Raw genomic sequence first — 22,619 nt, 5'->3', positions numbered from 1 at the left:
TATTCTTGCTCATGTTTTGTGTATTTTTGGCCTTTTTTACATTTACTTTAGGAGCAGAATAAAATTAGACCGAGGGCCGCATGTGGTCCCTGGGCCGCCAGTTGCGTATGTCCACCCTTGGGGCATAGGTGGAGTTTTAGGTTCTTGCAAAAAAGAAAAAAATGAAATTAAATGTATAAATCGTCTCAAGATTTGCGCCAACCACAATGTGTGTGACACATACAATAATGTAACAATTAATAGTAACATATTTGATAATGTTTACTACAAAAATTTGCGGTGACGGCGGCCGCTTTCTGCTTCATTTTTGCTACAACATTAACATGGACTACTGGGCGCAGTGTCACTTCACTGTTTACATTGTAAAGAAGAATTGCGCAACAGAATGAAGTTTAAAAATGTAGGGAAAATTAGTTTAAACTGGCAAATGAATGTGTTTAAATTGGCAAAAATAAAAGTACAATGGGGTTAAAGAGTTATAAGTGACAATAATGGGTCAGCATGCAACATTAGGTGGGAAAAGTGGTGGAAAGGGTTAATGAGTATGGAAAATGTGCCGAAAAGGCATTGAAATTTGATGAAGTGGCAGAAATGGGAGGAATGTAGCAAAAATGCATTAAAAGGAGCAAAAATATGGCAAATTGATGAAACTAGGTTAAAATATGGCAAGTTTGGTGTAGTTGCAGGAATTTGGCCACCCCCTCCCAGTGTCTCACGACCCCAAATGGGGTCCCGACCCCAAGGTTGGTAGCGCCTGTGTTAGGCATTAAGTGTCACAACCATAAATGTAAATTTAAAAACTGAACTCCATTATTTAAATAGTTCCTGATCAAGGGTGATTAACATGAGGGGCTTTCTTCTTTTTGTTTCTATTGCTATGTAACGGTCAATGATCACGTACGGTAATTGTAAACTTTGTTGCTGCTGTTACAGTTCAGATTGTGTCATTTAAAAAAGAAAAAAAGAGGTGGATAATGTTGGCTGGCATTGCAGAGTGAATTAGTGGCAGAAATAAAGTAATAAAAGTATGTATGACTCGTGCTGAAACCGTATATCGGTAATGACCAATACTCAAGGCTACCATATCAATCTGTAGAAGATAAAAGATTGAATGGAGACACTCCCTGTTCATAATAAATTGCTTTTGCTTTCCTTATTGGATGCTTCTGCAGAGCCTCTGGTTACTTTTATTCGTAGTGTTGAATGTTTGATCACGTGATTTTACTTAAACGGGGAACAATAGTCAACGACGGTAGGAATGAGAAAAACCTACCCATGTATTAATTAATGGGTTACAGACATAAGAACATAAGAATATTCTACAATGGAATAAAAAATAAATAAATTATAAAACCCTGACAAATAACTTTACATAAAACAATATATAATCCTATACTCGCTTTTTCCTCTTTTTGTTATCGGCTGATATCGGACAGATATCCAATATCTGATCACACTTATTAACCAGCTTTCCATAGTTATTGCGAAACTACTTATTTCTGTGCTTCAGCTGAGCAGAAGAGAAACCCTCAAGATTACATAAGATGCGACATCTGTCCAAAATTCACCCAACCGTTTGTTACGGTAAAAAAAAATATTACGGGAATTGGTGATCTTGTCCCAAAACATGTATGGGTGTTAGGGTTTACTTTAGTCTGTCATTACAGCCATTTCCATTTCAGGAGTAAAGTCCGGTAATCTGCAAAAAAATGGTTGCGACATTTTTCATGATATTCAACATTTCAATCTATTTGGCCACCTGTTTACGTTGTCCCAAAACATTTCTAAGTGTTGCAATATTCCTGCTGTGTTGATGCTGTTTAGCATTGACAAATTAAGTCTTTTTTAAAAGATGAGCAACTTCAGCCAACTGACTGATTTAAGATGTTTCCTTTCCTCAAAATGTTGACGAGTTGTGGCAGTGACCCACGTGTGGTACAAGCTGGATTTTGTGTGTCTGTGTGTGTGTGTGTTTAGTGTGTAAGAGGATCTCTTCTGTGTCTGTCACACGTGGAGGTAACCCTACGCCCGCCTCTGTTCAGACCAGCAGCCTCCGTCTCTTTCACTGCTGACTGCTTGTTGTGGAGCTAATTTTAGGAAACGCTTTGTTATTGATGGCCATGAAGATTTAAACGAACGTGTTGAGTATTTGTTGTACTTGTTGTAAATTTAGAAGTAGATGTATTGGTGACACTTTAAGGCTCATGGAAGGAACACAATCCAACGATCTTTGGTGTTTATTTCAACTGATTATTTTTTTATTCCATTTAGTCATTTTTGTTAAATTTCTTTAATCAATGATCTCCTTTCATTTCTGTATTTTTCTATTTAATTATTGTCTATTTTTAATTTCAATTATATATTTAATAGCTATAATTTTGGTTATTTTTAATAAAAATGTCTTTTATTGTTTTTGTTTTTAAAATTTAGTTAAAGAGTTTTAGCATGCAGAAACCAAAATTGATCAATATGACAGTAGTGAAGGTAAACTACATCTGCAGCCACAGCTGCTGCTTAGGAGCTCACTGGCATAAGGTCGTAGGGCCTCCGATTTTTCCATGTTTACGAAAACCGGACTAAAATCGCGGAAATGGTAATATGACATGGAGTATACCTTCATCTACATATTAAATGAGAATATCACCCTTTTCTGTTTTGATTATTTGATTTGTGGAGCAAGTGTTTGGAGGGCACAAACTTGTCAAATATAACACAAAATCTTGCGCTACGAAATTTGCGCTCGATCTTGTGAGATTTGGCAAGACTATTTCTACTTCTGAAGCGTAGAAAAATGTAATTATTTACAAGATTTTAGTAAATCCATATTGAGCGTTTTTCATGATGTTTAGTTTGTCAGTAACTGCAAATAATAGCTGATAAATATAACCTGAAACTACATTTAGGAAACTTCTAAAGGGTAAATGAGAGGCTGTGAGCTTGAATTCTGATTCACACATTCATGTCTTTAAGCAGACAAAGACTGGTTTGAACTAAACGTAACAAACCTGTTTCCACCTGCAATCTTTCACACATTTAATCAACTTTTAAAAAGCACGCTGACATTTATTTCAGTTTTGCTTCTACTTTGTGCACATTTATTTAAAATCTCACATAGCTAAGCTTCTTTTCAGCTCATTTTTGAAATGTTTGAGATTTTTGGGTTCTTTACTGTAACGCTTAGTCTTTCTTTGTGCTTAAGACTCGAGCCTTGATCTTCACAGGTCATTAGGTCGGGGGCTGTTTAATGCCTCAGGGTAAAAACCAGGCTTTTAGAGCAGTGCTGAAAAATCCTGTTATTGTAGCTGATGGTATTGGAACAGTTTGGTTTGTACGAAACGTCCAAGTAAACAGTAAAATGTACATTTTTAAACCAGTCTGGTAACCATCTCTTACTCTGGTTACTCTTGTAAAGCATTTGGCCACATGGTCAGTTTTTGAGGCCGTTTCTCTATAAAATTACATGTCTGACCCATTTTTTTTTTTTTTTAGTTTTGTGATGTTTGACTTGGCCCGTATGCAGAGAACTCAATGGAGACTGAAAATTCCTCCATGGAAAAAGGTTTTCGAAGCCTTTTACAGAAAAAGAATGTGAAATATTTCAAAGACTCAGATTTGCGAGTCTTGTCTTTTCTCCAAGCCTGTGTTTTGGTTTTGTCCTCTCCTTTAATCAAGTCGTGAAGCCACTCCCTCAGCTTGGAACCTTTGAATGGCCAATGAGCATGCAAATGTCATCAGGTCTACTGCTGCCATTTAACTTAGGATCAGTCTGGCTGTTAAATAAACAGTTGTCAAACAGTTTAGCATTTAGATTGGCCATAAAATGAGTTGTGATTTGTGCGGCTTTAATAAAGGCCACCAAACCGTTTTTCTTTCATTGAAGCTGCTGTTGGGTTTCCCTTCTCAGGGCGGATCAATGGAGGCTCGCTGCAGGCGGACGTTCAGCCTTTCACTTCCACCCCCCCCCCCCCAAAGTGTGTGTAATTGTGCAGTTTGAGGGGGAGAAAAATCTCGGCAAGAGCATGACAAAAAAAAAAGAAAGTGAGGAAAGAGGGGAGGGAGCATGCGTGCCGAGGCAAATCCTTCAGGTGCTGTTTTTCATCTTCCTTTAATGTTCTTCAAAGAAATGGATCTCAGCGTTTTGAAAGAGTCTGGCTTCTTTCCACCTCAGCAAGATGACGTTTAAAACACTCCAGCTATAAAACCATTAATCCAAGGTGGCATCATCAGTTGATTGTTAACTACTGCAGGCTATTTTTTTTTTTTTTTATTATCCTCTTTCGTAATGGTTTTAAGTTTCTAGTTTTAACACAAAGCTCAAACTGGTTTTTGTGAGTTCCACATTTGCTAATATCTTAGCTTGCTCCCATTTGTGCTCGGCTTCCTGTTTACATGTAACAAATGGTGTTTACTGACACTTTGGAGAGCAGGAGGTCATATGGAGCATTGTCTAGGGTTGCACTGAACTGTGGTAGAATCCCATCCCAATTTCAAAATAAAAAATCTAATTTAAATTGACATTAAATTGATACATTTAAATCTACTTTTGATGCAGCTTTAAGATTATTTACCAACCAATTTGGTATAAACTACAAAAATTGTGGGATTCTGATTTTCAATTTGATTCAAGTTAACTTTCTTTATATAGTGCTAAGTCATCACGTAGCACTCATCACAAAATATAAAATTTAAGATTCCATTTCACAAAAAAAATTGTCAAAATGTGTGATATTGTTACGCAACTTTGGAGTTTAAAGCCCGACCCATTAACTTAAATTGTAGGCCCGAGCCCGAGGCAAACCCGACGTAAATTATCTTATTGAATGTATTGCAGCCGGTAGATTATTAGTGCGGTGCCTCGCGCAGCGAGGGGGGCGAGGAGGGGGCGCACACTCACCGCAGCCCAAAAAGTATTGTGATAACTGCTCGAGTCACGTTCATTACAGTTTTACAGGCGTTAATGGAGGTCGTAGTAACACGCCAAAAATAAACAACATATAGGTGAAGGTTTAGTCTGTGTCGTTTTGCCATTTCCATTTCAGCAGGTGAGGCCCGTCATTTTGCAACGTTTTGTATCGTAAACGTTTGTGCAGGATTTTACATTTCCATCTCTTTGTTTTTCCTTCAGACACTTATTTAGGAGGAAAATGGCGTGTAAATGTGTGGTATTGTCCCAAAAACATGCATGTGAAGGTGTCTCATATGGCCATTACTACTTGGCATTGTTTGAATAAATACAAACCTTTTAAAATAAATTTTCGTTTCAGGAAGCGAATTCTGTGATTTTTTTTTTATTTTTTATTTTTTTATTTTTTTTCTGTGATCATAAAAATCCAAGACTCAAGACTAGTGAAGTTTTTTTTGTTTTTGCACCATTTCAAAATGGACAATCTAGGCTTCAAAAGGTAATTAGGCTATTGATTTTCTTTTTTGTTCAGTGAAAAGTTGTTTTGGTAATCAGTCTTTTTCTTTAACATTATTGCAGCTTTAACTAATTTTACACTTTGGTTTGGAATGGGCAAAACAAGTTTTACTGCTGGCTTTTAGTCTGTTATTTTTAATTGTAAGTTTCCCATTTTCTGGACTCATTTTCCATCAGCTGAACACACTTTCTGAACAGTTTCTCTACCTAAATTATTTCACGAGTCATCTGTCGGGCTGTTACTAAAAGCAAAGAAAAACAGACCAACCTGTTGACTGCACTCGTTTTGGATTTAAGCTTTAGCTTCAGAAAACCAGTCACTGTTGTAATTGTGATGCCGTTTCTTAATGTGAGAAGTGTGTGTTGGGCTGCACAGTGAGGTGATGATAGGTTTGCGCTGGTAATTGCCTTTAAGCGGTGGTTGAAGACAGCCTGGTGCTACTACTGAGAATTGCTGCGTCAGCTGCTTGTGACATGCTGTAATGTGAAGCAATTAGGTTGCCAAACACTGCTGTTTAAAAACAAAGAACCTTCCTGAACATCTCAGAGATGGGAAGTTTTTCATGGTTTGTATTGGTAATATTTTACAGAGAGAGTTCCCTACTTGCGAAACTAAGTAGCGTACGAGTTGTTTATCTCAAAAGAATGCTGGAAGGCCACTTGGTTGTTTTCACCATGTTTCGTCAATAACTTTAAAATGTTCCTTAATTTAGTGTCGTTACCGTAATGTTCAACGTCCCTAATTCTTTGTAAAAATGCTTGGCTTAACTTTTGTCATTTATTCCAATTTGATACCATGACGCCAAATTCTGCAAGATTTGACATGTCCATCAATAACCTGTTATGGGCATCATTACGTGATTTCCGTCTATTTTCTGTGATATTCCTGAAAATTGGAGCCCCAAATACAAACCAGGAACACACAAAGTACCACAAACTAATGCTTTGTCGTTGGCGACTGCTAACCATTATCGGTGCAGTGATGTTTGCAAACAATGACTGTTCAAAATTTCATGCTAATATACAACTCATACTAAATTTGACTTCAAAATTAGTATGTAGTGCGTTCACATGAAATAGTATGAAAAGGTTGAGTTTCCGAAAAATTCCCGGATGTACAGTATACTGTATGGGGACCTTTTTTAAGTATGCACGCTCAGCACACTAGTCATACTCAACCGCCCCGTGATGCATTGCGAGCAGAATGTAAAATCGTTCTGGGACTGGCTTCAAGCTAAAAATCAAACCTTTTTTCAAAACAAAAGTATCTCTTCTTGTCTTCCATTAGTTTAAGGCTTTTAAAAAACAGGGCTCTTGTTTTGAAGTTAACCGGAAGTTTGTTCTGTAGTAAATGGCAGGCTTCTGAAAATCTCCGAAATGTCGACATGAAATGCGTTTCTGGCGAGTTTTATGGATCAAATGAGCACGTGTTTATTTTTTACTTGGTCACTTTCTCACCTAAAATGTTTTCAGAACTTTCAAAGATGGAGAATCAATAGAGATATTTAGCCTCAGTGTGATTCAGGTTTTTGTCGTTGTAGGTTCCAAATGCATCTTGGGAAACTTGGAAGTATACTTCAGTGTTAACGCTCATTATCCTAATCATACTTATAGTATGTAGTAGACAGTATATACTCATTGAGTTTGTAGTCTGTAGTAGGGGTTGGAATCTTTAGGCACCTCACGATTCGATTACGATTCAAGGGGCTTCGATTCGATTCTAAATCGATTATTAATGTATTTTGATGCATGTTTTATTCACAAAATATCTGTATTCACTGTTTATGCACTGTATAAAAATAAATATTATTTGTAGTTAGAAAAAAGATACATTACCATTAATATCCTTTATTACACTAATGGAAGAAGTATGTGAACTGAAAAGTTTTTGAAACAAAGGTAGTAGCAGCCTTCCTTGTAACATAACATAACTTCAATTGGGAAAAAAAAAAAATTAGCTTCCAGTCATTAGAGAAAGTGCGCGGTTATAAGATGTCCACGCATCACATGTCACTGCTATCCTACCCGCTTTCTGCAGCGATGCTATGACTTCTGTTTTGGTTGGTTGTAAATCTTCGGGATGGCCGTATCAGTAAAATACCGTCAAGAAGAGATGGCCGCAGCAGTGAACGAAAGCCCTGGTTTTCCACGACCGAGTAAGGACGTAAATCCTTAGCAATAAATGTTGCAATCGACTTGATAATCCACTTTAATTTTTCTGAAGAGGGTGGAAGCTTTGTTGTGACTTGTTCGATTGTTCTCTGGTTAGCAGAGGAACTTTTAGCCACAGCAGCAGCCGACTTTGCCTCCTCCATGTGAAAACGTGCTGTATGGCTTCTCATGTTTGTTGTGTTCCCAAAGTACTTAATTTTAGTGTAACAGAGCTTACATACAGTGTGGCTCTTGTCCAGTTCATTTCCACAGTGGACATTAAAGAAACATCAGATTTAAAGCTGCACAGGGCTGGTCTTAACTCCCGCACGTCCATGCTTCCTTGTTGTGGTGTTCTCTTTAAAGTGTACCTCTGGAAACGCACTTCACGCCACAGTTCCACGGCCTTTTTGTTCCGCCTCTAAAATTTAGATTTTCGATTACTGGAAATTAAAGAATCGATTCAGAATCGTCCATCTCCGAATCTCGATGCATCTAAGAATCGATTTTTTTTCTCCCACCTCTAGTGTGTAGTATGGAGTATGCCATTATGGAACTGTTGACAATAATTACTGTGATGTGTGGGTGTGTGCACTTTACCTTTGCATTACCTGCTAAGCATTTTCAAGCTACTTTTACACATTGTTGTACCTTGAAGAACTAAAACTATTTTCCTTTCCACATGGAGTATCAAGCCATTCATAATTGGTTTAACTTGCAAACGACTCTGAAAGTCTCGTCTTAAGTTACGTGCAATGGGAAGGTGGCCCTTGTTCAGCTGATGAAAGCTGGGACTCTCCCAACAGGACGTGTTGAGATGTGAACACATCTCTATAAAAATCCAGTCTGCTGGAACATTTTCAGCTGATACCTGGAACAAAGGAGGAGTAAGAGATGGATTCCTAATGCTAAACACACAAGAAGCCACAGTCCTTTGTCAGCTGTCTCCTGTGTGCCTGTGCTGAGGATTAGGAGTGTGTTTGTTGTGATGCTGCTGGGCCGTGTTGGTATGGCCCGGCCAGTGCAGACTTGATCGTCGGCGCCTTGGCGCTGCACTCTTTATTCCCTCATTATTCTCTTCTTGTCTCGCGCACATACAACAGTGCTGATTTTGTGTTTGAAATGCTGAGTGTGCGTCCATCAAACTGAAGATTACGACGCATCGTTGAGCGACGCAGTCATGGTTACCAACAACTCTATCGGTTCATGTCAGACTGTGCACGCATCGAGATGTTGGCGTTCTTTCGAGATAAAAACTGAACTTTAAGATAAAGAAACTTTCCCCTTGAGCTAAAAGTTGACCTAAATCCTGGATCAGGGCCTTGAGTACGAATACTTGTGTAAAGGCTCAACCAAAGCAACTCGTATCTTTAAAGTAATAGTTGACAAACCTTTGGAAGACGGAAGTCTGATGCTCTTATTTTCCAAATAGCTGTTATTTTATTGTGTTCTTTGAAGGATAAACCTCATGTCTGCATTCTCGTTCTTTTCCCATATGATGCATGATTTTGGTCTTGAGACAAGTCTTTGTTTGTTTCCAACTCTGAATTTTTCTTCAAGAGCTTCTTTGACTTCAATAATGTGACATTTGAAACTGTTCCTGATTAATTAATGTTGTAATTTGACGTAAAACATTTAACATTAGCTCATTGTTTGACACAAAGCATCCGAAAACATTTCCAAGGAGGCAGAACAGACGCATGAAAAAAAAAAAACCAGTCAATCTTATTTCTAATCAAAAACACCTGACAATAACAATCTGATTAAAATATATCTGTCTGGCATTGGAGGCTTTTGAATACATACAAGGATTTACTTTTCTTGCAAGAATTTAGTTGGAACAATTTTGTCAAGATTTGAGATTTTTGCATATTGTGCCTTGAGAGTTGGCAACATTTTGTTTTTCTCCGTCAAATGTATTTAAAAGGAAACTAAAAGTAAAGAGAATGCTCTAAATTAGACTTTTTGTGGTGTTGGTCTTGACTCTCAAAAGTCTTGGTCTTGTCTTGGTGCATTCTGGTCTAGGATAGTATAGTGTGGTCTTGACTCTTGAGGACAACACTGCCACCTTGTTACTTCCAGCCTTGCTGGGGATGCTGTAATAAGTTTGTGGCCCACAGCAGTGATTACCTGAGATTTATATAAAAGCTCCATCACATCCTTGGAGTTCTCCCTTCATGGATTCCACTGCAGGTGTAGGTCCTCTTTCTCCAGGTTAGCGCTGGCATTACTCGAGATTACCTCGCAAGACACCTGACATATTAGTTTGCTACCCTCAGCCACCCAAATTCTGGGAAAAATAGGGTGTAAATAAATGTGCGATATTGTCCTAAAACATGCTTGTGAGGTATTTGTGTGTAATTGGAGTTGGATTTGTGTGATCAAAGAGAATCCAACTCCCTACTTCATCTTCACTATTTTTCAGCATATTACCATATTTTTGGACTATAAGGCGCACCGGATTATAAGGCGCACTATGAATGAATGGGTCTGACGGTCTATTTTCATACATAAGGCGCACCGGACAATAAGGCGCACCGGTTAGTTGTTGTTGTTGTTATTATTATTATTATTATAATTATGACGCAATAAGCGAAATAAAAAAGTCAGATAAGTCAAACTTTATTCAACTCATTAACAATAACTCAACATTGTTCAGGTTTAACACATACAATACAGAACAATACTCACTTTTTCAGTTCAGTATGTTGAAGCACAGTAGTTTATTTCATATATAAGGCACACCTGATTATAAGGTGCACTGTCGATTTTTGAGAAAATTAAAGGATTTTAAGTGCACCTTATAGTCCGAAAAATACGGTATCTGAAAGCTACCTGCACCTTGTACTTTGTTTCTTGTACATAGTTGGTTTTTTTGTATATTTGTACTTGGGTATAGTTACTATTTCATTATATTCGTTGCTTGCATTATTCAGTGCGCAAATTAAGAATTTTGATTGGCACTGCACAATTTCACAATATATTTGTTTTAAGGTGCAGTCCGCAACTCACATCCCTCTCTCCCCCTCCCTCCCACTGCTCTCTTGCCCTGCCTCCAAACTTTCCAAAGTTCCTCCCTCAAAGGAGCTAACAAGCTAACGTTAGTCCGACAGCAACATCACAGTAATATAACATGCTCTGTTAAAAGCATATTACTCTCTTTATATGTGCACTCACTAGATTCTAGCAGCAGCAACAACACAGTGTCACTTACAGCAGCCCACACGGGGGCTGCTGCGCGCACACACATGCACCACATATTTCTAGTGTAACAATTACAAATCAAACATAATGTAAATAAAACAGCAGTAATTATCTTTCAAGCAGAAAAGTCACCAATTCCATCTTCTACTCCTCCAGACCATACACTGTAAAAAAGAAAACACTCTCGTTCCGGGAAAGGGGCGGGGCCTGTAAGCAACAGCTGTCACACAAACTACTAGTTTGATGTAAAGCTGTCCTAAAATAGTGACAGCTTTAGCAAATATGACAAAAAGTCACTTTTATAAGAGTTGCAGACTGCACCTTTAAATATTGAATACTGTCGAAGTGTTAAAACTTATGAAGTCATATTTGAGTCTGTCAGGGAATGTTCAACTGGTGGCCTGTGGGCCAAATGTGGCCCAGCTTTCACCTGAGACAGGTCCCAACACCTGGTTAATTTAAAAAAAAAAAAAAGAAACATTGCTTCATGATGGTACATATATGTTGCCAGAATTTCCAACAGACCCTGAATGCAACACAATGGTCGTTAAGTCAGTTTAACTGTGCGTACATGTTTATTTGTTGGGTTCAATGATGCAGTTCTGTTTTTAGATCCTCAGTTTTAATTCTCCCTGGGTTAAATCGGAAAATGTTTACTTCCTGTTTGAGAATGTAGACGGTTTTCTATTTTCTGACTATCTAAATGAATAAACTTCTTGTTATTTTATGACGTTTGCTATGGTTTGATGATTAAAGCTCATGAAAAAGGTTTGATGGTCTCCAGCTGTTAAAATGTAGTTGAATATCTTTGGTTTACGTTGTTTCATGCCGAGGTTAAACTCCAATCTTTGCAGCTGCAAATCATCACGTGACCTGAGCGACCTCGTGTGTGTTTGTTTTTAGGAAAGCGTGTGCGTGCGTGCATGTGTGTGTGTGTTATGCAACAGAGCGGCGGCTTGTGTCATCTTATGGGCTACTGGTTAGAGGATTGAGTTTCTGAACCCAGTTTGACCGCACAGCACTGGGACCTCCACTGGTGCATTACTGCAGCCTCTGATGGAACTGGAAGCTCAGCCTCAGGCTGGGTTTTCTACGAGACGTCCATTTTCTCCTCGCCTGATTTCACTCATTGTGCATTTTCTCTTGAATGCCAACATCACAAGTGGCATCCTGTGATGCTTTCTTGTCGTTGCACCTTCTTTTTATGTCTTTGAAGATTCATCTTCCTCCCATTCAGCACGGTTTGATTTCAAGTGAAATTTGAACAATATTCTGCTGTTCATCATTTAAAGATGTGAATTACAACCTATCCTCTTGATCTTTTGTTACTGGGGTGAATAAATGGAAATCTTATCAGAACGTCACTGCAAAGAAGTGAAATCGCAATGAGATAAAATATCTAAAATGAAGACAGCATATGCCCCCTTTTTGTTTGATATTTGTTTTCTCCAAGTTAGTTTTTGTGTAAGTATTTTTATTTTAAGATCTTTTTACTTGTTTTAAAACATTTTGATAGGCAAAATGTTCCTGTTCTGTTTCCTAGTGATTTGCTAATTGTAAGTAAAAAAAAAAAAAAAAAAAAAAAAAACTTTATACATCTGTAATTTAACCTGTTTTATCTTATTATTATTTTTAATTAAATTTTTTTGGTTGGGAATACAATGGTAAACACGAAGATAATGCACAATACACATATTGCCCATTTCTTTTTTAACAGTAAAATGAGTGTCAAACAATAAGAACAGTGTCTCTGACAGTAATAATAATCCAATACCATAAACAGTGATTATTAACAATAGAAAAAAAGGAGTAAATATAATATTTTATCATATTATTTAACTTTTTACTTAACACTAGATTGCAATGGGTCACAGCAATGCAAAACCTCCTGAAACAAAATTATATGGTGTAATATGTAGGAATTTGTCCATAAATAATTTTTTGTAGAAAAATATGCAGAAATGGAACAAATCTTGGTTTAAAAAATAATAATGATAATGACAATAGTTGAGTCATTCATGTGTTTCCGAGACACGTTTTTTTGTGACTGTCTGATCAACGTGCGTCGTCTTCATCTCATCAGCGCTCACTGAAAGCGTGTGACTTTTCCACGTGTTATGAAGGTCTAAAGGAGAGCTTCGGGTGTGTGAATGCTCACATGGGACTGATGTTTACGTTGACGGTGCATTCCAGTGACGAGACCGTGGAGATGACCATTAGATGGATGCATGGAATGCAGCAGGAAAAGGGAGGATTTATCTTGTGGGGGAAACTTAAATATCCGTAAAGGACGAGAAGCTGCTGCAGAAATGTGAGCAGGAAGAAGCTTTTTCTGCATCCAAAAGTCTGAAGTGGTCGTCCCTTCACACTGTAGCTGCTGTGATTCACACGAGTGCTGGAATCCTAGAGTGTGATGCGGACCAGTGATGGCAGGAATCAACTCGTTTACTGGATTATCCATCATTTCTTGTCTTTGTGCTGGTTTTATTTTTATTTTTGGTCCAGCGAAGATATCGGTCGATGTCACACTGACCCACTCACTCTCTCCTTATCTCATGTCACTGATGAACACATGAAAACCTTCAACCAATGCCTGTTTAATTAGTTAACAAACTTAAAAAAACTAAACATTTTGTTCGTTACTAATGACCTCTACAACAGCACGCCTTAAGGAGAATCATTGCTTTAGTTTGTAAAAAACTATAATCTTTTAGACATAAAATGATGTTAAAGCTCATAATTAAGAATTATTTTTATTTATTCAGAATTCTGTACCCAATTTAAAAATGTCATGCTCACTTCCGGGTAATTTTGTGTGATTCTGTTCACATTTTAGATTTCTTGTTATTTTTGTGTACGTTTGTTGTCCTGTAGTGTGTTTTTGTGTAATTTTATATATATATATATATATATATATATATAGTAATTTAGTGTAATTTTGTTGTCAATTTGTACATTTTCCTGTTTTATATTTTTGTGTGTTTCTTTTAATCATTTTGTTTATTTACTTTTAGGGACCACACAAAATTAGACCATGGGCCGTAAGGGGTCCCCGAACCTCCTGTTGCCCATGTCTGAGCTGGAGGTGATAAAATGAGGTGCAACATATATGTATTTTTAATCAATTACTAGATATTTCAGGTGACCTCACATTGGGTCACGACCCCATGGTTGAAAAACACTGCATTAACTTGACGGCTTGATTCTTGTATACGTCTGTTTTATTTTTATACTGGAACGCGTGCACTTGTATTTAATCCTTATTCAATTAACAGTTTTTTGTTTAATTATGTATGGGGTTTTTTTTTCTGTTTTCTTTCTTTTTTCTTTTTATTTGTAATGTTGTTGTAATATTTGAACCTCTGCAACAAAGTATTTTCCCCCTGGAATCAATACGGTATTTCTGATTCCAATGATCATTTTGACTTTTTTTTTTACCATTTTTATTTTATTTTATTTTTTGTATTTCCTGCCTTTTTTAAAATATTTTTATTATTTATTCTTTAGTTAAGTAAAGCTTGATAAATGATGCACTTACAGTCTTGGACCTTTTGGCCGCGTTCCCAAACGCCTCCCGATGTCGTCTCGTCTCTAGTGTTTATGCTTCTCAGTGGAAGTGCGGCTACGTGCCAACTTGGTAAATGTGAAGAAGTATGTATCCCATGTGTGAGAATCTGCACACGTGTTGGGTTTCCATGGCGACCGCAGCAGCCGGTCATTGTCAGGGCTGAGGTTTCAGAGGCACGCTGAGAGGAAACTGACAGGAGTGACTTATTCATGTTCCTTAAAGGTTATTAATTCTCTTTGGACTCAGATTTAAGGAGTTCAGGAGGATTTTTAGGGAATATTTATGTATTTGTGCTACATTTTTAGCCTCTGGTTGCATTTAACACCTTTTCTATAGCTGTGATATTTGGGAGAAAACTGAGATTTTTAACACCTGTTGTTTAAATCACTGGTTTCCAACCTTTTCAGACACAAACTCCACTGTAACTGAAGGTGGTTGAACACAGACATGAACATTGAAGAACAGTCATGTGGAGACAAAAGGGGAATAAAAGGGAGAGATTTTTGGGGTTCATCCATAAAGTCAGCAAAATGATGGTCCATTCTATGAATCTGTGATAACCACATTTATTTATTTATCTGAATAATATCCACTGTTATCCAGGAGGTGTAGTAGTATATAGTCATCTTAAAGATGTAAATCTTACTAAAATGGGTTAAAAGTGACAAAAATTCTGAAAAATGGGATTTTAAACCACAGAAATTTGGTTTAAAGTTGTAAATTCGAGTGACCAAAAACAGACAGAAAAGTGGTAAAAAGGGTTGCAAATATTTTCTTCTACCAATTGTCCCAATATTGACACTTTGAACTGGTAAATAAAGGGCATGATAAATCGTGAACGTGGTTAAATTGGCAAAAATGAGCATGAAATATGGTGAGTCATTTTAAAGATGTAAATCTTTGTTTTAATCACAAAGAAAATGGGTTAAAAGTGACAAAAAGTTGTGGTAAAATGGGATTTTGAAAACCCCAGAAATTGGTTTAAAGTTGCAAAGTGTGGGTAAGAGATATTAAAAACAACAAATCGTGAATATGGTTAAATTGGCAAAATTGAGCATGAATTATGGTGGAAAAAAGGATTAAAATCAGAATCAGGTTTTATTTGCCAAGTACAGTTTAAAAACAGCACAAGGAATTTGATTTGGCAGTTGGTGCGAAGAACAAAAAAAAAAACCCAAAAAAATCACAATATAAATGGTAAACTTCTGCTTCCTGGTGAACATCATCACTCAGGACCTCAAGTGGGAGCTGAACATCAGCTCCCTTATCAAAAAAGCTCAGCAGAGGATGTACTTCCTGCGGCAGCTGAAGAAGTTCAGTCTGCCAACAAAGATGATGGTGAACTTCTACAGCTCCATCATCCAGTCCATCCTCTGCTCCTCCATCACCATCTGGTACGCTGCAGCTACGGCCAAGGACAAGGCCAGACTGCAGCGTATCATCCACTCTGCAGAGAAGGTCATCGGCTGCAATCTGCCCTCCCTCCAGGACCTGTACGCCTCCAGGATTTTGAGGCGTGCAGGAAAGATTGTGGCCGACCCCTCCCACCCCGGTCATAAACTGTTTCAATCTCTCCCTTCTGGAAGGAGGTTTAGGTCCATCAGGACCAGAACCTCCAGACACAAAAACAGCTTCTTTCCCTCTGCCACCATCCACATGAACACACCCCAAGTCACCCACTGAACCCCCCCCCAACCCGATCACCACCTCCATGATGACATTATCTGCTGCACTGTATATATATAATTATATTTATATTTATCCTTTATTCTCTATCTATCCTTTATTTATCCCTCATCTTTTATATTTATCATTATTATTATTATTATTGTTGCTGGGTTGTTCTTTGTTTTTTGTTGTTTGTTTTGTGCACCAACTACCAAGACAAATTCCTTGTAGTCCTTAAAACTGTATATGGCCATTAAAAACATTTCTGATTCTGATTCTAAATATAAGGGATAAATAAATGAAAGTGCTGCAGGTAATATAATAATAATAATAATAATTGGTCAACATATGCAACAGTTGGTGGGTAAAGTGCTGAAAATGTCTTGAAAGTGGGGGAAATCAAATGTGCAAAAAAGGAATTGAAATTTGCTGAAGTGTCAGAAATGTAATGTAGCAAAATGCATTAAAAGGAGCAAAAATACAGTGAGAAAAAAGTGATGTAAATAGTTTAAAATATCGCAAGTTTGGTGTATTTGTGGAAAAATGGTAAAAATAAGCAAAAATGGGCTCAAATTGTTACAAAAATAGTGTTAGTTTCTTGAAGTGACCCTAAGGTTGAGAACCTGTGGTTTAAATAATGTGATAAAAGGCAGATTTAATTTTTTTCAGAAAAGCCCCAGTAAGAGTTTTAGATATTTTATTGAAATGTAATTTTTTTTTTTTGTTCAGGTCCAGCATCGTGTGTCGGGTCAGGTCATGGCTCTGAAGATGAACATCCTGGTCAGTAACAGAGCCAACATGCTCAGGGAGGTCCAGCTCATGAACCGACTCTCACACCCCAACATACTCAGGTTAGCAGAAGAAACTAATGGCTGACTGTGTGTGTGTGTGTGTGTGTGTGTGTGTGTGTAATGATCATGTTGTGTGTTTCTTCAGGTTTATAGGAGTGTGTGTTCATGAGGGGCAGCTTCATGCTCTCACAGAGGTAAGACTTACTATGGTTAAAGTCAAGCATCTGTTCACTGATTGTTAAATGAGACTAGATCAGCGATCTGTTAAATTATTGATTTATTTGAACACACAGCAACCAGAAAAACACACCTACATCATTTTTTTTGCTTTATTTATTGTTTTTTTTATTTAATTTTTGTGTTTTAAGGGGAATTTTCCACTATTTTCCCACTATTTTTCATTAAAATAATTCCAAAGCACACCACCAACCGAAAACTTAAAAAAAACCAAAAAAAAACCATTTAAACTTTGTAACCTATATTAACAGTATACAGTCATTCTTATCAAAGTGAATAGAAATGAAATAGACACAAAGAAAAAAAAAAAATTCTTTCATATTTCTACTTTCTAATAATAAAATAGTGCAGTTAACATTCTGCATAAGTGTTTTTAATAGGAATCAAATGAACAGCAAAAATATGTTATTTGAAAAAATACATCTAAAAAAATCACAAGTGTAATTAACCAAAACATTAAATATGATTAGAACTACAATTAAACTTTATTCCGGTAAATATAATTTTGTTTTGTAATGTATTTTTTTATATTATATAATTGTCTAATATTTCTATAAATATATTATTATTAATAATACATACATTTACATTACATATTTATAATTCAATTTTGTTCTGTGTTTTTATACATTAAGAGTTAGTTTACAAAACAACTTTAGACCAATTAGGTGAAATTGAATAATTTTCCATGACACAATGGTTGAAAAACCCTGATTTAAATAACTATTGCTTTAATATATATATATATATATATATATATATTCATTTATTTTGAGCTAGGCAACAAAACAATTCTATCCAAATAATGTCTGTATCTGGGTCTTTAAACAAGATACAAAACTGATAAAAAAAAAAAACTGTTAGTTTACATTTCAGTAAAATATTAAGTCTTTATTTCCCAAAGGTCACTCTCAGTGACTCAGTTTCTCAGTTGAAGTCCCTGAGTCTCCAAACAATAAAGGAAGCATTTTATTCTGAAGGTTCCAGCTGTTATTGGATCAGATTTAACGTCTTTCTGTTGTGGTTCCAGTTCATTAATGGTGGTAACCTGGAGCAGCTGCTGGGCAGAGACGTTTACCTGTCGTGGAGCGTCAGAATCAGCCTCTCATTGGACGTGGCTCAGGGACTGAAGTATCTGCACAGCAAAGGCATCTTCCACAGAGACCTCACGTCTAAGGTAAACACTGCATCTGTGTATACTTTATATAATAATGTCATAAATTAGTGATTCACATGATGAGAGGAAACCTATACATAGTGTAACTGCACTGCTCAGCATTGCTGGGTGTTGTTTACCAGCCTGGTGGTTGTGAAAACTCATAATAATTTGTATTATGAGTATTTTGTTTTTAATTTCATTTAATTTTAGTAACTTTTTTAAATCAGTTTTAATTTTCAATTTTCAATTTGTCATTTAATTTGTAATTTCATTTTCATCACTTGTTTTTAATGCAATTAAAATTTGTAATTTTCAATTTGTAATTTCATTTTCATCACTTGTTTTTAATTCAATTAAAATTTGTAATTTTCAATTTGTAATTTAATTTTTTTAATGTAATTTTAATATTAAATTTAATGTAATTTAGTTTTCATTTTATTCTAATCAAATTTAATTTCACTTAAATTTCAATTGTAATTATTTAATTTAATTTTTGATTTAGTTTTCATTTTATTTTAATTACTTTTTTTTTTTTTATTGAATATTTATTTTAATTCACCATGGTGACCGACTGCTGTAAAATAAAAATAAAAATGACGTAAAATGTCGGATCAGGTCGTGACAATGAGATTATATCTTTGTCCTGGAAATGTGGCTGAGTTGGAGAGTTTATCAAAGTATGCTGAATAATAAACCTCAAAATAATCATCTTAACTAACTAAACTCACTTGTGTTTTCAATTTGTACTTTCAAACTTTTAACTTAAATGGAAATTTTTTTTTTTTTGTACACAAGATTCTGGCTGTATTTTAACACCAAAAGTTGAGTTTTTTAACAAATAAGCTTGATGATGCACTTTCCGGTTAGCTATGATTGGTAAGGGAAGTTGCACAGATTCCGTCAGTAATAGGAGCCTCAGAATGAGGGCTGAAGAGCCGCATGTGGCTCAGGAGCCGACACACTCACAGGTCAGAGGTCAAAGTCAGTGACGGCACTAGTAAATGTACCTGCAGGTCTTTGAGTCGTTTCCCTTTTTGCTACATTTTGTGTTTCTTAATAGAAATGAAATGAACGGAGGTGTAACTAACGTGACCTTTGACCCTTTGTGCAGAACGTCCTGGTGCGCTGGGAGGGCAGCGTGTGCTCCGCTGTGGTCGGAGACTTTGGCCTGGCAGAGAAAATCCCTGATTACAGGTCAGCTCACATCCAGCCTTCTATCAACACTGAGAGATTAGATAAGAGCGGCTCAGCAAATCACATTCCTTCACTGCTGACGCTGAGTCGCTAATGCACACACGCGTTTCCCACGGTTATATGGAGAGAAATATGCAATTACACCAAAATGCATTTAAAACTTTAAAAAAATTATTAATGATAGTTTTGTTTGTTAGTTAGTTGTGATGAAATGAGACATTTTGTTTATTTCCTGAAGTTTTGATTGCGTTCAACTTCAAGCTTGTGTGCGGGGCCTCCTGCAGTCGATGTTAGAAGTCTTCTTTTTTACACCATCGTCTTCTGACATCGTCCGGAGGAGGCCCCGCCGACAAGTTTGAAGTGGGAACGCAATCAATACTTAATGAAACGCAAACAAAAACGTGGAAAAACCCAAACAAAAACGTGGAAAAAACCCCAACAAAAGCGTGGAAAAACCCCAACAAAAGCGTAGAAAAACCCCAACAAACACGTGGAAAAACCCCAACAAACACGTGGAAAAACCCCAACAAACACGTGGAAAAACCCCAACAAACACGTGGAAAAACCCCAACAAAAACGTGGAAAAACCCCAACAAAAACGTGGAAAAACCCCAACAAAAACGTGGAAAAACCCCAACAAAAACGTGGAAAAACCCCAACAAAAACGTGGAAAAACCCCAACAAAAACGTGGAAAAAGCAATCAATACTTCAGGAAACGAATCAAAAACACAGAAAACAATCAAAACTTCAGGGAGCACAAACAAAAACTTAGAAAACGCATTCAAAACTTCAGGAAGCGTAATGAAAATGTATAGTTTCATGACAACTAATTTTTGATTTGTAAACAAAATCAGCGTTTAAAAAAAAAACAAAAAAAAACAGTAATGATAGTTTTGTTTGCAAATGTTTGTTTTTATTACAAATCCATTTTTTGTTTGATTGCATAAAAAAACCCCACAAATTTCTCTCCATGCTGTTCCTGCTTAAAATCCCACCAAAGCGTTTTTAACCCCAGTGTTTAATCTGAGCTCTAATAACTCACCTCTGTGTTTGCAGTTGTGCTCTGACATTTAAACTGCCTTTAAATGTTGGACTGTAAATGTGTCAGTGCTGCAGCAATGACATCATCTTTATTTCATCTTCCTGCATGTATTTTTTTTTAATTCTCCTAAATAGATCCATGAAAATACATACATTTTTTAAATTATAGTGTAAAATATTATTTTTAATCAGAAATGTATTTTATTACTAGACATTTCAGGCGACCCCAGCTGGGATCAACCGTAATATTATATTATGTTATTAATATTCAGTCTGAATTTATTGACCAGAGTACAGAACACTATGGGCAAGTCTGCTGGTGTCTGGCCTTTATATTTATTGAATATTTATTAATTGGCTCCGACACGTTATACTGACTCCGAGGGGTTGATCTTATGCATCCTCACTCACACTTTCTTTGGGAAATGCAGATTGTCTCGTTTAATTTGTATTTTAATATTGAGGGGACTTGTTTGTATGAATATTTTTGTTTAGAAATCTGTCTTTATTTGTTATCTTTATGTTTGTCTCTTTCTTTATTCTTGTTTCTGGTCATATTGAACTCTGGTCGTTTAATATGACTTTAAAAGAAGAAAACATTGCTGAGAATTAAAACACACGTATCCTCATTGAGTCAAGGTCAGCCCTTTCTTCTCAGCCATAACATTGCATCGTGTAGATAATTTCCGCTCGTGTGCTTCCTCCTGTCTGTCCACGCTCGGTAAACGTGGATCTTCGGCCTATGACAGACAGCTACTGCTGCTGCTTTAACCCTCCTCCACTTTCCTGGTGTCGTCGTGTGCTGGGAAAGCTCCTACTAACCCTCTGTGTGTGTGTGTGTGTGTTTTTATACGTTTCCTTCCTCGGCCTGTCCACACGTCCCATATGAGTGTTTGTTCTCGCGTGTGTGTTTTTATTCAGAGTGAGGCTGATGCTGACGACCTCCGTGGAAAACTTTTCCATATAAGGTTCCTCAAATGCTCTGTGACAGTATTTAATGGTTGCCGTTTGTTTGTGCTCAGGGTTTTCTTTTTTGTTTTTCCTCGTTACAAAATACTCTGGCACTGAGATCCACGATGGTCTCGGCCTCTCCCACCTCCCTACGCCTGTGTTTACGTCCTACAGTAGCAGATGGAAATGGGAGCAGAGGAACTATCTGACAGCAGATTGTGTGTTTGTTTCTTGCACATTCTGGAGTTCCTTCCGCTTTTACTCAGCGAAATTGCGAAACATTAACAGAAAAACATTGTGGTGCCTTAGAAACACTGTCAGCGCAGATAAACACACACACACACACACAGGAGTTAATAGGGTCTAACATGTCAGTTTGACCCCAAGCTGTTTTAGCTGTGCAAAACTTAGGCTGGGTTGGGGGGGGGGAGACTATCGTAATTTTGGAACAGCTCTTTCACAGTGAAAGTGACGTAGAGGAGAATGTGTCTGAGAATAACCCCGAATATGTTGCATAAAAATAGACAAATAGACACACAAACAACTTAAATAAACAAAACAACACCAAATACTGTATAAACGCAAATTATGACATAAAAGCACAAAACGGCCCACACATTTATTCCAAAAACACACAAGACGACTACAAATAATCCAAAAAAATGATCAAATGTGGACGCAGCGGTCGGACAAAACAGTGGACTACTACCTTGAATGGACTGTTCCTGTAATCAGTAGTGGTAAGCTGGAGAAGAACGCGACGTAACAGCTCCAGTGAGTGTTTGAAGCAGCCGACTCAGCTGATTGACTACGCTGCTGCCGTACGGCGTGCACACGCCCTGAAACAGTGTTTGTTTGACTCAGTCACAATAGCCGCTTAAATAATCATGTTTTACTGTAATGTGCATTTTTTTTTGCTGAAAACAATAACAAGAGTGTGTGGATAGCAAAAGAAAATTGCTAGTGATCAGCTGTTGTGTGAAGTCAGCGTCTACAGACACGCCTACTCATGAATATGCATAAGTAGGCCCCAAAACAGCCTGTTTTTAGATCTGCTCAGAAAATCACTTTTCAGAGGCTAAAACTCTGGAAAACATGTGAGTTTGGGAAAATAAACCTCAAATACTATGTCGTTGTTGGGGTTCTTAGAACAAGTGAAGATGGTGTGAAAAATAGTATGATAAAGGCTGGACTCCATCAGAGCTGAGAAATACAGTATCAACTCACTCTGACCA

General features: G+C 36.9%; 1 protein-coding gene across 1 annotated transcript in view; it reads left to right on the top strand.

Annotated features, from left to right (window-relative positions):
* The window catches only part of LOC114480857 (dual specificity testis-specific protein kinase 2-like), a 31,892-nt gene that overhangs the window by 1,785 nt on the left and 7,488 nt on the right, over window positions 1–22,619 (top strand). Inside the window, exons 3-6 of the mRNA XM_028475280.1 lie at window positions 16,740–16,861; window positions 16,947–16,995; window positions 18,069–18,215; window positions 19,309–19,391. Coding sequence (XP_028331081.1) covers window positions 16,740–16,861; window positions 16,947–16,995; window positions 18,069–18,215; window positions 19,309–19,391 — 401 coding nt within the window. The remainder of the gene's footprint in view (window positions 1–16,739; window positions 16,862–16,946; window positions 16,996–18,068; window positions 18,216–19,308; window positions 19,392–22,619) is intronic.

Source organism: Gouania willdenowi, chromosome 18 (assembly GCF_900634775.1).
Source record: "Gouania willdenowi chromosome 18, fGouWil2.1, whole genome shotgun sequence".
Lineage (NCBI taxonomy): Eukaryota > Metazoa > Chordata > Actinopteri > Blenniiformes > Gobiesocidae > Gouania > Gouania willdenowi.
Note: the sequence above shows the minus strand (reverse complement) of the source record. Positions and strands in the feature narration are given on the sequence as shown.